This window comes from Volvox carteri (genome assembly GCF_000143455.1).
Source record: "Volvox carteri f. nagariensis unplaced genomic scaffold VOLCAscaffold_35, whole genome shotgun sequence".
Lineage (NCBI taxonomy): Eukaryota > Viridiplantae > Chlorophyta > Chlorophyceae > Chlamydomonadales > Volvocaceae > Volvox > Volvox carteri.
In genome coordinates, this window is record NW_003307578.1 from 429,940 (window position 1) to 444,268 (window position 14,329).

At 52.5% G+C, this 14,329-nt stretch overlaps 3 protein-coding genes across 3 annotated transcripts in view; all 3 read right to left on the reverse strand.

Annotated features, from left to right (window-relative positions):
- VOLCADRAFT_94012 (uncharacterized protein) overlaps window positions 1-2,345 on the reverse strand; it is a gene marked incomplete at both ends in the record, with an annotated part of 7,866 nt that extends 5,521 nt beyond the window's left edge. The window contains 5 exons of the mRNA XM_002953286.1: window positions 41-100; window positions 398-664; window positions 1,079-1,193; window positions 1,531-1,718; window positions 2,208-2,345. Coding sequence (XP_002953332.1) covers window positions 41-100; window positions 398-664; window positions 1,079-1,193; window positions 1,531-1,718; window positions 2,208-2,345 — 768 coding nt within the window. The remainder of the gene's footprint in view (window positions 1-40; window positions 101-397; window positions 665-1,078; window positions 1,194-1,530; window positions 1,719-2,207) is intronic.
- Window positions 2,346-5,008: 2,663 nt separating this feature from the next.
- VOLCADRAFT_94013 (uncharacterized protein) lies at window positions 5,009-7,282 on the reverse strand (the record flags this gene model as incomplete). Its single annotated transcript, XM_002953287.1, has 4 exons — window positions 5,009-5,131; window positions 5,641-5,713; window positions 6,497-6,624; window positions 7,271-7,282. 4 exons carry the CDS (start codon window positions 7,280-7,282, stop codon window positions 5,009-5,011), a joined length of 336 nt encoding a protein of 111 aa, XP_002953333.1.
- A 3,086-nt stretch (window positions 7,283-10,368) lies between these two features.
- VOLCADRAFT_63400 (uncharacterized protein) lies at window positions 10,369-10,686 on the reverse strand (the record flags this gene model as incomplete). Its single annotated transcript, XM_002953288.1, has 1 exon — window positions 10,369-10,686. A coding segment is annotated over one exon (318 nt), but the record flags the coding sequence as incomplete, so codon positions are not given.
- Between the last annotated feature and the right edge of the window lie 3,643 nt (window positions 10,687-14,329).

The window sequence follows — 14,329 nt, forward strand, 5'->3', positions numbered from 1 at the left end:
GCCCCTCCCCCTCCCCCAACCAAACCTCACAGCCCCTCACCAGGACGCGGCCATCGGGGTGACCCGTGGCGACCAGCCCACCACCACACGCCGCCACCACCTGCAAGCAGCAGAACACGTCACCAAATAGCTCTTCCTTTCTCCTTCCATTCTACCCCTTCCCTCCTTCCTTTCTCCTTCCTGGCTTTTTGTCGTGTGAGGGGGTTGAGGCTCTACCGCCCGCCGGTATCTGCTTTACCAGTGTTCTTCGGATCCAGAGAAATCCATTCCTAAATCCAGTTGTCATATCAAATGGTACGTATACAGATACGCATGCAGAGATACGCACATAAGAGATACACAAATTGAGGTGCACAAGCGCACATGCAGACATACGTACATACCGACACACAGTCACCTGCAGCTTGAACCGCTCCTCGGGAAGCAGATCTCCAGCCTCAGGAGCATCAGGGTGCTGCTCCTGCTGCTGATGTTGAACCCCTAGCGGCAGCGGGTCGGCAGCGCCGGGAGGCGGCGGCGGCGGCGGCGGCAGCGGCGGCGGCGCCACCGCCCCTCCTCCCTGCCCAATTCCTGCTGCCCCCGAGCCCGCCGCGGCGTTGGATCCACCTGGCGGGGTCCCCATGGAAGCTGGTCGTGGCGAAGGTACGGAAACATGTACGGCAGCCTGGCACGCACACGCGAGACGTGACTGCATCGGAGGCGGAGGCTGCTCCAGATGCAGCTGGCGTGGCTGCCGTGAGGTGTGTCGTACGGCTGCCTCATGTACGTCACCACCACTTTCGCCGCGTCCGCCTCCGCCGCAGGTGGCCCCAGAGCTTTTTCTCCGTACAACGCCGGCCTTAACAGCATCGTCGCCGCCGCCGCCGCCGCGGAGGCTGGTGTCCAGAACAGGTTCTGCCGATGCGCTGCCGCCGTCGCAGCCGCCGCCGCCGCTGCTGCCCTCACTTCTCCTGCGGATATTGCCACCATCGCCGCCGCCGCCGCCACAGCCACTGACGCCGCTTCTAACGCCACCGCTGCCACAGGTCTCGTCCAGGTCCACAAACCAGACAATCTGTTCCTTCTGATCTAACACCACTAGACGTCCGGTAGCGGGTACGTAGGCTCCCCAGGCGCCGCGGACGTGACCAATCCGTGCGGCCTTAGAAACCAGGCGCCGTACTCCCAGCCAGCGGCCCAGTTGCAATGCAGACCTGAAGGAGGCATCATCGGGGGAAGCGAAGCGTTTTGAGGAACTGCAAATGGTTGACTGTATGGGGTATAAGGCTGGAGTATTGTTCTGTGGGGGATGTATGATAAATGACTTCCTCCAAACGTGGCGCAAGTAGCGATGGAAAAAAAGCTGATCTCGTGGATGAAATGCAACAAAATATCTGGATCCAGGTCCAGATCCTGAACCGGATCGGGAAATGTCGTATTATACGGATAGAAAATGGACCGACCCAGATGACAGATCGCGCGGATTCATCAATCTGGGTCGGATTAAATTCGATTTGGGTCGAACGCGTTCTCATGGCGCGCATGACTCACGTGCTTAGGTTATCGCATGACGGCTGGAGGAGGTCCGAGGGAAGCATCGGAAATAAAAGTTGCTGCTGCTTTTGCCGCTGTAGTCGACGTTCTTGTTGATGTAATGATTCCTGTTTTCTCATTTCCAGAACTACCTGTTGCTGGAACGTCCTCGGTCCATTTGTATTTGGCAGATCGGATGGCTGCTCCTGCAGAGGCACCACGCCTGGCGCGTCACGCGCGGTTGGCATGATGCTGTCTGGAGCCCCGGCGACAGATGAGGAAGACGCAGCTGTTGATTCTGATGCAGTTGGTGGTGGTGCGGACGCAGCTCTGTGCTCTTGTTCCAACAAAGCTGTCCAGAGCAAAGGAACCGATGCGACGTCGCGCCACAGGCGGGAAACCGTCGCAGCGCGTGCGAGCTCAAAGGGTTCGCCCAAATTGCGCAGCACATGGTAGATAATCGCCTTATTATGAGATAAAATGTTCGTTTGCCTCGTGCTTGAAACAGAAGGGGAAAACATAGATGCATTTGGCGCGGCTGGTTTTGCTGACAGGGTGTGGAGTTCCAAAGTCGCAGAGGAGTCGCTGTTGGTTATGATGGAGGGTCCGCAGCTTTGGACAACCCGCAGTCTGCTGCTGTGACAAGCAGGTGAGAAAGCGCTTCCCGCGCTAGTTAGGATTTGAGTAAGACGCACTGGCGCAGAAGCGCGTATATCTAAGCCTAATATGGAAGACTGTTTATCGCTTAGATTGTTCTCGGGAGCGTGCGATGCACACGCTGGAGTCTGCGCAGCGCGAGGGCTTAGCGGCGTTCCCATGGCCTCCAGGTGCATGTGATACACGTAACGGGTTGATTAATTTTATATAAAGTTGAGCTGACATGGGCTGCAATCTGGGCTCAAAGGTCAGTGCATGAAAAAGGACATTACGATTCGTACGGAGGTTTTTTGCTCCATTAGTCACACGCTATGCAAAAATATAGATTGCTCAAGCATGACCCCATTAAATTCGAATTCTAAATTCTAATATGTCGCTGGATCTTTCCTTTTAGTATTCATAATGCATGTGCCTGTTTCGTAAGGGAGTGAAAACTAGGAACCGCGTACTGTGCGACCTGATAGCAGCTTCCTAGGCGCCTTTTTCTCCTTAGCTTTGTTTGGCATACCGGTTACCATTCAAAAGTGAGCCGCCTGCTTAAACTACATTGTCAGCAGCCGTAAACGCCTGAGAACGTCGCTGCACAACTACGAAACTCACATGCATCGTGAAATTATGAATGCGTATCAACTGCTACAGAGGACAAGAAGTACTATCTCCTTTTACGATTTACGTTTTACGTTTACAAGCTTCAAGCTTGTACGGTCCAGACGAGCCAAAAGGCTCATGAACCGCCAAACTGGAAACAAGAACTATCTCCTATAAATGCATGGCCCTACGTACATCTCAACCGACCGCGCTAACCACCCTCAACCACCCGACCATACAAATAGGCCTGCGGCGCAGCATCACGCATACCTGAGAAGGTATTATTTAGATCTTCCTGCAGTGGAGCTGGAAATTGATTACGGGAGGCGCAGACCGCAAAATAACAAATGCTTTTTAATAGTATAGGTAAGCATACAGTAGGTCCACGCATCGTCAGAAGACCGGTCTTGCCTCCTAACAGACGCCACAGTTTACCGGAACTCCATCGCGTCCGTAGTCAACTGGATAAACGTTCACTTCTAGTCCATCCCAACTTCCAACTCCCCTCCATGCGCGCATCGACTCGCTTCCCCCTGCACGCTCCATCGACTGCGGCTCCGCACCCGCAGATCAAAAGCATTGGATCCCACCGAGTGCCGACCACAGTCCCCTTCTCTTTCCCCCCTCCGACAAGTCGGGTGTCGGCTTCCTCGAAGCCGGAAAAAGGGCGGGCCCCCCCTGCATCCGTACAGGCCGGTAGCTAGCACGGCACGTGTGACAATTGATGGGTAGTGTCACTGCGGTGGGAGATGTGCTTTGTTGCAGCAGTACTGATGGTGTGGGAGCTAAGCTTGCACCGGCGGAATCGTCAGCACCGCCTGCGCGCTCCACGCGAATCGCATCCATCCCGGGTGCATGCCGCATGGACAGTGCGGCAGACCGCAAGTCGGAATGCCCGTGCGGGCAAATTGGTAACGCAAGCTGAGTGAAATTCGGTGCTGTCTGTGATGTTTATCCCCGAAGCGCCAGCGGCCTCAGCAATCCGCCCCACAGCCGCGAGCTTCATCGCGGCACACCGCAAGTCTTCGGAGGCCCCGTGCATTGGCCAAAGTAAATGTACAAACAAGCAGCTTGTGTATTTCATAGAGAAGTGAAAGCAAATTATGTTGGCCTGCTGGTGGCAAGTCGGATTGCCCATGCCGGCAAATGGTATCGCAAGCTGGGTGTTCGAGTTATCATACGCCGTCATCTCAGAATTCCATTATGAGATACACGGCAGCTTTCGGGATGAAATTTAGCGCGAGAGGCGTTGATGTGACTTTTGAGGTCGGTGAATGGAGGCAGCTAAACTTGTTTGTGCTCATACGGTCTTTGTTAGCTACATGCGAGATACCTTGCAATAGAGAATGCTGTATAGTACCGATAACGGGTTTCAGCCGGGTGAAATATTATGTTTGGTCCGTTACACACTCAAGGCCTGGGAGTTCGAGTTATCATACGCCGTCATCTAAGAATTCAAATATGAGATACGCGGTACCTTTCGGGATGAAATTTAGCTCGAGAGGCGTTGATGTGACTTTGGCCTCGGTCAATTGAGGCAGCCAAACTTGTTTGTGCTCATACGATTTTTGTTGGCTACATGCGAAATACCTTGCAATAGAGAATGCTGTATAGTACCTATAACGCGTTTCAGGCGGGCGAGATATTATGTTTGGTCCGTTACACACACACACACACACACACACACACACACACACACACACACACACACACACACACACACACACACACACACACACACACACACACACACGGACATGGGCAATCCTACAGGTCGGGGCCCCCCTGGGCGCTTCGCGCTGGGGCCCCGCCCAAAAACCGATTCTTCCACAATCCTCCGAAACCAAGCCCTGAATGAGCATCTCCCGGCACATCTTCCATTCCACAGAGCTACCCGACCGGATCAACATGGCACACCCCGCAGGGTCAACTAACTGCCCGGCGGTCTACCCACGTGCCGGTGTCTCGATAGCCCTCTTCTGCCGTTTCGTTTTCTCATAATTTTTTACGTGTTGCTTCAGAACACTCTTACGGGCGCCGTTTGCCCGTGTGTGCGACTGTGGCCCGCTGCTTTGGCTCGGGCCTCTCTGACATGTCGTACGTACGATAGAGCGGCCGCAAAGAGCACCTGGAGCCCCAAGAGCACTTTTTAAAAGTCATAGTTAAAAGTCGTTCTTACCACATTCGCCTTTCTGCGGGATTCGTAAGGGCATCATCGGACATCAGCCCAGTCAGCCATCTGGGTCGCCGATTAGGGGGGGCAGGAGGAGCCGGGTACTGTCTTGGGAATTTGCGGATAAATCCCAGCAGCAGCCAGCATCGGCAGCGCCGNCGGCCCGGCGGCGTCTACTTTGGGATTTGACGGGACTGTCATCTGTTGGGGTGGTTGAGCAGCCGGAGGATGAAAAGGAGGCGGCGCATGTGCGAATATCTGCGGTGGCGCCGGGGCGCCGTACACCGGCGGCCCTTGAGGCGGGATGCCGTACGGCGGCGGAGCCATCGCAGCTGGGTACGCTGCTCCTGGCGGCTGCATCATCACTGGCGCCGGCGCCGGCATCATGACAAGCAGCGGCTGTGGCTGCGGCTGCGGCGGCTGTTGAACGGCACCGCCTGCGATGTTTGGCATACACAGTAACAAAGATTAGTTTTTAGGAAATTCTCCTCACCATCAATGAGGCAGTCGTGATTAAACGTTATTCGGAGGGTTCTAAAGTGTTGCTGGGAATCGAAAGAGAGCGTGCACCTGTACGACGACTACGATGACTTTGCAGTACTGTCGTACAATTATGCGCTGTACAAGGTACGCGGCAATGTTGGAAAATCGCATTCGCCTAAACGCATCGATACTGATCGTGTGTTATCACGCGAGATCGCGGCTCTCACCCCTGGAGTGGCCGCGGATGATGAGCTCTCGACGCTCTTGGCACATCGCGCAGGGCGCACAGCACCAAGTGAGCTATAGCAGCGGCAGAGCAGCAGTTGCAAGCGAGTAAGAATTAGGTAACAAGTTATAACTTTAACAACAACAGATGTACAGATTTTCCACGAGTAAAGGAATCATTCGGAGGATCACCATAAGATCATTCAAGGCGGGTCAAAAAAGATAAACGCGATAGAGCCAAACAACCTCCCCTAGCGGCTCCCCTGGCAGTTGAACAGGAACGCAGTGGGACGCAGCGCGTGAGAGTGAAACGTTTGAAGGTCAGGAAGGGGGAGGCCTTGGCATGGTTGGTTAATATAAAGAAGCTCAAGAGTCGTCCGTACAACGACTACAACGACGACGTTGTACGGCATGTCGGCATGCCGTAGGTAGAGAGAGGGTGGGGATTTGAAAAAGGAGGTCGTTACTACGGTTACTTCTACCCATCCGTACTACATTGGTAATGATGGACACGCACGCCCTCGACATTCCTCCTCCCAAGGGCTAGCAGCTTACCAGGCAGTCCAAGCAGCTATTCCCCCTGGAAGATACACAAAAATGGGGAGGCCGATCCGAGGGGCATGAAGGCAGCATATGCGTAATGCTTGGTCAGAAGCAAGTACGGATGATAGAGTGGAACTCTCGTCACGACATTACAGCTTTAGTCGTTAAAATATTAGGCGATAGAATCTGCGCTCTGTTAAAACGTGCGTGTATTATTTTCATTTAGTTACATAGTAGAAAGCGCATAGTGTGTATTATATATATACATAGGGAGAGGCAGGCAGGTGTACTATGTACGGAAAGTACGGCGCTTACGGGATGTTATACTTGTTCCGGATGTAGCCACGAGCCATGGCGTGTAGGATGCAACAACATCCCGTGAAGGATGCCATGCAGTAGTAGGCCATGCAAGCGCCGTAGCAGCTGCCACCGCAGCACACCACCTGCGACCAGACCAGCATGCATGGATGACGTAGCCCAGTAACGTGTACGTGTATACGCGTGTATGTATGTGTATGTGTGTGTGTTTGTATGTGTGTGTTTGTATGTGTGTATGTGTATGTGTATGTGTATGTGTATGTGTATGTGTATGTGTATGTGTATGTGTATGTGTATGTGTATGTGTATGTGTATGTGTATGTGTATGTGTATGTGTATGTGTATGTGTATGTGTATGTGTATGTGTATGTGTATGTGTATGTGTATGTGTATGTGTATGTGTATGTGTATGTGTATGTGTATGTGTATGTGTATGTGTATGTGTATGTGTATGTGTATGTGTATGTGTATGTGTATGTGTATGTGTATGTGGATGTGGATGTGGATGTGGATGTGGATGTGGATGTGGATGTGGATGTGGATGTGGATGTGGATGTGGATGTGGATGTGGATGTGGATGTGGATGTGGATGTGGATGTGGATGTGGATGTGGATGTGGATGTGGATGTGGATGTGGATGTGGATGTGGATGTGGATGTGGATGTGTGCTGTGTGTGTGTGTGTGTGTGTGTGTGTGTGTGTGTGTGTGCGTTGCAGCTGAGAAGTAATCTCTTACTGAACAGCTGTGGGATGGCCCGCTGCGACGCTCACCGCCGGCTCCATAAGATCCACATTTGAGCCGTAGGCGCATGCCGGGCAGCAGCACGCGTACACTGTGAAATAGCAAAAAAATATACAAGCGTAAAATCTAGGAACGAACGCCGGGTCCCCTCGTTTGCGAGGTGGTTACAACGAGGTAGTAATCCTGTCTGCCTCTCGAGCACAATTCACCATGAGTACGCACATGCAGGCTAGTAGATGACCTACAACCGAAACTACTGGAGCTGACAGTTTAGCAGAGCAGGATATAAGCCTGCTGCTTTGTTACTGCTTGCCGGTCGTGAAGCGCAAGACGCGAACCACCTTCCCAACTCACAGCAAAAGCCGCATCCTGATGGGTCTGAGGCACATTCGCAAAAGCCAGTGCTCCAAGCGTTCTTTGCGGGAGGCCTCGGCATGGTAGTCGTTTAGTAAAGCCTGGGATATCGAGCGTCCAATGGTGCCGTGGAGTCTGCTTATGACTTATGACTAGCTAATTCTTCAATAGTTTGTTGTTTTTGTTGATCAGGTGGATAAAGCGCACAATATTTGCGGCTTTACCGTTACTTCCTGACTGTCGCTTCGAATTTGTAAGGTTACGGTACGGGTACAGGATTCGTCAATCTGAACTGTTGGCGCAGACCGAAGAACGAATAAGGCATAGAATGATAAAATGTTCTGCTTCTTAATTTAAATAAATGTTATGGCAGCAATTACTAAGGTTAGTTCTTTACCTACTAAGCAACGTCAGTCTAAAAGTTTTCGCTCGCGCCGGCCAAGTTCTGGCTAGACACCCTTCCGTCGTTATGCTACACACAGCAGCAACATCGGACGGCATGAAGCTTTATTTGTTTCTGCATTTAACAGTCATTTTAATTAAAAAGTCGCAACGTCGCTGCTATCCAATGCAAGCACAATGCTCGCGCGGAGTGAGGCAAATGAGCGCGAACGCAGTTAACGTGCGGCGACGCGGGTGGCCAGAACTGCGTTATCGCCAACAAAATGTCTTGGACACTTTGTGAAGGATTACGAGTTGAAGCCATCCTACCTTCTTCGCATGGAATGCACGGAAATCTTGGACGCGCGCGGCTATTGCAGGGTTCAGTGTTCCTCAGATTTTTCCTTAATTGGGTGGACCTAGGCGAACTAGAGAAGCGTATGGTGCGGTTGACTGAAGTGGCATCGGCAAAACCGTACGTGTACGCGTTCCTGGAGCGCGAATACGCGGGCGGGTTGAAAAGTGAAATGACCAGCGATGACAACGGGTGATTCACGGACTTGGGCCATGCGACGCCAACGCCGCCGTACAATGCAGTGTGAAATAAGACGCGCTATGGCACGATGTGGGTCACTACTCAGGCCTCTTTCAATAGTGATTGTGGGTCCTGAGCCTTCCCTTTGGTCGCGGTTTTGGCTGTCTAATTGACTTGGGTTGTCTCATCTGGGTGGTAGTCTAGTTTGTATATTTGTCTCTAGTGCAGTGCACGGCAAGCTGGCCCGATGGCTGTACTCTTCGTGAGTCTGGAGCCCACTGTAACAACCACACACACACACGACCGTATTCCAACTTCCCTGCCATCTTAGTGCCTGAGTTAATAAAAGCCATGCCCCGCGCTATTGCTCGTTTACAAGAAAGCAAGCCTTTGTAGTTACTCACTCTTAGAAGTAGAAACACACCCTACGTGATACCGACTCATTACTACTGCTGCAGCTCTTTTGGCATTCATATTTACCAGCGGAAATAGTTTACACGTGCATTTGGCCGCATAGCAGGACGGTTCAATCACTTAGGGTTGTTACCCGTTGGCATCTCAACACCGATTTGTACAACTACCCCAAGCGATGTTGTCCTCCAAGCACGTGTGCCACGCCTCCTTTCAAGTCGCTATTAATCATTCCAGAGAGAAAGAGAAGGGGGAAGAGATAGCGACAGAGACGACGACGTTGAGAAAGACGACGACATTGTACCAAGCACCCCAACCGGCGCAGAATGTGATTGCAAAACTGGCGCATGTATAGACTTCGGAGAAGACAGCAGAAGGCTGCCGGTGATCAACGAGCCCGGTACTGCTACGTATCTTCCTAAAGTTTTCGCCATCACGAAATGAAACTGTCCACATCATAACGAACACAGCCTCTGAGCATGTAAATGAATCCCACTTTTATAGCACACATTTGTACGGAAGAGATATAAGGACTGTCGGTAGCACAGCAAATATATAACGTAGACTTTAAACAAACCCGAATCGCATCTTGACCAACCCAGTTCTACAGCGTTAAGACATAAATGCACAGGTGAAAGTTATATATATTATATATATTATGACCTGCAATCATATTACGAACAAGCACATATAAACGACATAAACAAGCAAGCATGACAGCGCTATGTAATCTGCTGCAAGCACATCAGCTCTATAACACTTGCAGGGCTCGCGGTGTGCGCCTCGCCCAACAGATACCAGCAGGATTTGCCGCCGTCCGTATGCACATCGGCCTCCCAGGAGTATCTTAATTGGGCAAGAGACAATATACACAAAGCACGAAATCGCAAAGCTGCGGCAATTAAAGACAGGGAAACGCTACCCCCAAAGTGCTCTCTAGAGCCCAGCCACGGCCCCAGGAACGCCGACCCACAATCATCCAACAAAAATGAACGCACGCAGCGTACAAACGAGGCATATTACAAGCCCATGTCGACGTGGGTGCAGGACGCCGCTTACCTGCCGCTTACCTGCCGCTTTATGTTAGTTTATCAAAGATTTTACTAAAGACCGATAACAGGCTTAACCACAACTTATAGCTTGAGGATTGCCGCTTGAAACCTATTGCCTTCGTTGCACCCTGTTACCCGGCGGCAATGCAAGGCGGCAGCCCAGTGAAGCGAGATCTGAGTGTGAAAGACATGGTGAAATAGTCGATGGATCTTCGCGTAGCCGCCAGATCCACGTGGCGCACACGAGGCTCCCCTTGGTGGCTAAATGCCGTTTACTCGCCTTACGATTGGACGAAGCAGCAATCCTTCAAATTACCGCTTAACGGTTGTATTCAGCGCCATCGTATAAAGGCGGCCTGCCTCGAGAAGGAGAAGAGCCCCTCCTGAGGAGCAGCTACACAGCGGCCTTACTTGGGGACTTCCGGGTAGAATGCCGGCTGCTGCTGCTGCTGCTGCATGGCGTAGCCTGGCTGAGCAGGTGCTGGGTAGCCTGGTTGTGCGGGTGCTGGGTAGGCCGGCTGTGCGGGTGCTGGGTAGCCTGGTTGTGCGGGTGCTGGGTAGCCTGGTTGTGCGGGTGCTGGGTAGCCTGGTTGTGCGGGTGCTGGGTAGGCCGGCTGTGCGGGTGCTGGGTAGGCCGGCTGTGCGGGTGCTGGGTAGCCTGGTTGTGCGGGTGCTGGGTAGGCCGGCTGTGCGGGTGCTGGGTACGCCGGCTGCATCCCCGGCTGTGGCACCATGACCATCACTTGCTGTTGTGGCGGCTGCGCTGAAGGTGGAACCTTGCCACCTGCACAAAAGAGTTTTGTTGCAAATATGCAAAGACGGTCATCTCCTCAAACTTACATGCTCGCCCCGGTGGGCTTGCGTTCACATGCATTATGCGGGGTTGCTTCGTTTTCCTCCATCGGCCTTCGATGTCCTTCGAAAGCTATGCCGTAATGCATTGAGCTTAGAACTCATCGGAGCGCACTTTCATCTTAGCATTCAGGTCAGCATGCCCACATGACTCAGCGCGGTACAGAAAGGCCAGCCTTATCACCACCAAGAATCAATGGTGGCGCAACTGACTGCAGAGTACGACATAGGTTTCTTATTCATTCCCACAACTGGAATGCAAGGGCAACAGGCGACATTCATGATTGAGCCTCTGATGTCATGCCCTGAGATCAAGCTCACCCTTGGTGTGGCCGCGCAGAAGGAGCTCGCGACGCTCTTGGCACAGGGCGCAGGGAGCACAGCACCAAGTGGTCTGCAAAGCCATGGGAAAGCCATGAACGGGTTTGATGATGGCATGGGAAACTGATTGGCTACGACGATCTGCACAGTTCATGAAGCACAGAGGTTGAGTACAAGGCTTTCCCACGTAAATAAAGCCACCAGGTAAAAAAACGTTGGCTGGTTTCGGTTTCCCAGGCATACGCTTACCATGCAGTCGCTGCAGCAGTCTCCCCTGGGGAAGCAATGGGATTCGGGGGCGAATGGATGAGAAGGCCAACGTTAACTTTACAGTTGGGTTGCCTTCGCGGTTCACGTTTGCGGTTCACATGAGGCAGAGCTTAGAGCAGTGAGCTTACGGGATGTTGTATTTGTTCCGTATGTAGCCGCGTGCCATGGTGTGAAGGATACAGTGGCAACCACTCCAGATGGCCACGCAGTAGTAGGCCATGCAAGCGCCGCAGCAATCGCCACCGCAGCACACCACCTGCCGAACAGGATTCAAGATGCGTACCAATCAACGACTAAAGATACAAAAGTATGAACCAGGAAATAAATTGAGCTGGAAGTATCCTGTCAATTGAGGTGCGATGTGCACCTTCAAAGTCAGGTGTCGGCAGGCCAGACGGGCAGACCAGTCGCCCCGGAACTTACCGGCTCCATTAACTCCACGTTCATGCCATAAGCACATGGTTGACAGCACCAAGCGAAAACTGAAAGCCAAAACAATGGTTGCAAGGTAAGCCCTTGCGTGTCATCGACGTGCGTGCGCATATGTAGCGCATTTGAGGTGCCGGAAGGCTTCACGATATGGACTGCCGAACTCACGGCAAAATCCACATCCACTGGGCTCCGCTGCGCAGTCACAGAGGCTTGTGCTCCACGCGTTTTGTGCTGGTACCTTTGCCATTGTCTGTAATTAATACAAGGCGGAACGCGGAAGGCCGAAACTTCAAAAGTCGGCAGTTGCCTGTTAACCTAATAACAATCTGGACAATCTGAATAAGATGAAGCTTCTCTGTTTTGAGTAGTAAAAGCCGCCCTTTGCACGGGAGTGTACGATCGCTATGGAAATCAGTTGGAACCTGGAATGACCATGCGTCCATGGTATCTCTAAAACCAATTTATAAAAAGCAATACTTATGTTTGAACGTGCGCTTTTGGTCCGTCGTGCTACGCTTGAGTGAAAGCAGCGCATAGCGGGCAACGATTGCTTGGAGAGGGCCCCCTCCTCTGGGATGCGGAGAATAACAATATGTACGCCTTCGGATCAGTCTGACCGCTGTGATGCAACGAGCACATGCGGTTTCTAGGCTCCCTTGAACTGTGCGCGATGCTAGACGCGAGGAACGAGGTTGCGTTTTCGTTCTTATGCGTATTTGCGAGGGTTGCGTTGGCATTCTTACAATTCCAACGAGCAGATGAGCAAATATGAATGGAATCTCGGCCCTCCTTCTCCTTTACTTCCTAGCTTCTCCTCTCCTGACCGTTCACTCGTGCAAATCGGGAAAGCCATTATTCCCGGGACATTCCATTACTTGTCGATGCAGTCGCAAGCACAGTTACACGAACAGGTCCCCCGTGCCTGCAGGGTGAACACACCAAACTTGCAGCTTCGCCTTGAAACTTCCAAAATCCTATCTTTGCGAACTGCACATATATCTAGGGATGCTGTTGGAAAGTGCTCTTAGGTACACTCAGGCTTGACACTTCGGTAGTTTGATTAGTTGCCGTTATCCCAATACGACATCGGATCAGGATTGGCTACGGTATGCTTATATACTGCTTGCGTATCCTTTCTCTCTCTCTCCTTGTGTAACGATATGAGCGAGTGATGTGTTCACTGAAGGACTCTTATCTCTAACAGGTTATGAGCCCCGCGCTTTAGCGTGCGGTCATCCGTTTGCCCGGTGGTGCCTTTTTCTGCTGTGTGCGGACTTAGCTGTAGGCAAGGATGAAAATAGATAAGGAGGATTTTTATTTCTCCATTAGCACCTTTCACCTCTTGAAGGAGCACGTCATCGGCGTCCTTCAACGTAAAGGACTAGCGAACGCGATCAGCCCCGTGCAGGCTACGCGGGATGTAGTGACAGACGAGCAAGACCAGCGAGCTTTGGGCGTTATCAAGGAATTCATCCGCGTCCTGGAGAAGCCCCTGTACGCGCGTCACGCGAAGGCGTACGACCTGTGGCTTGCTTTGGCGGCTAAGTATGGGCAGCAGACTCGAGCTGCGAAGAGCTTATTGGTTCAACGGTTGACCCAATTCAAGATGGAATCGAGCGAGACGATCAGCGATTACATCGCGAGGTTCCAAGCGCTTCGACTAGAGTTCGCAGCCATCGATATTAGTTTGGCGGATGACGAGGCGGTGGACCACGTCTTGAGGGGCCTACCTGATACGTATGCCATGATCCGCACAGTTATAGAAAATACTACCGACGTGGACGACGTCGAGAAGCTGGAGATGCGGCTACTCGTCGAGGAGCAGAAGATTGATACGGAGACCAAGAAGTCGCCCGTGAAGGGAGCCTACAACGTCGCGCGGCAGGCGCCACACAAGAAGAAGGACAACAGGAAGTGCTTCTACTGCAAGGAGCAGGGCCATTTAGTTGCCAAGTGTCCGAAGCTTAGACAGCCATATCCGNCACCACCACCGNCGCCGCCGCCGCCTCCCCCTCCACCACCTCCCCAGCCTTTCATGCGCCAACGACAACAACAACCGCAAGTGCAGCCGCAGGCCCAGGGCGTGCGGCGGCGACTAGTTGGCGTCATAAACACGCTTGGGGGAATGAGACTGGCACCCGGTGAATGGCTTCTCGACACTGGAGCCGAGGATCACCTGACCTTCACGCCTGAGGACGTGGAGGGTCTGAAGCCGGTGCGCGAGGGCGAGGGTGTCGTTTCTGAGGTGGCGGATGGGCGGACGGTTAGCTCGATTGGTGAGGGCAGGCCGGTTTTCGCCTCTTTTCGAGGGCAGACGGAATTGTCGGTACCTGTACACGTAGTTCCGGACCTGCAACACCGCCTGTTCTCAGTCAAGGCCCTGAAGAGATCCTTCCCGGATCAGGTGGTAGAGGTTGTCCTGTCCGCCGATTGCTCGTATATAGCAATAGACGGAATTCCCGCTGTCGATGTGTTCGAGG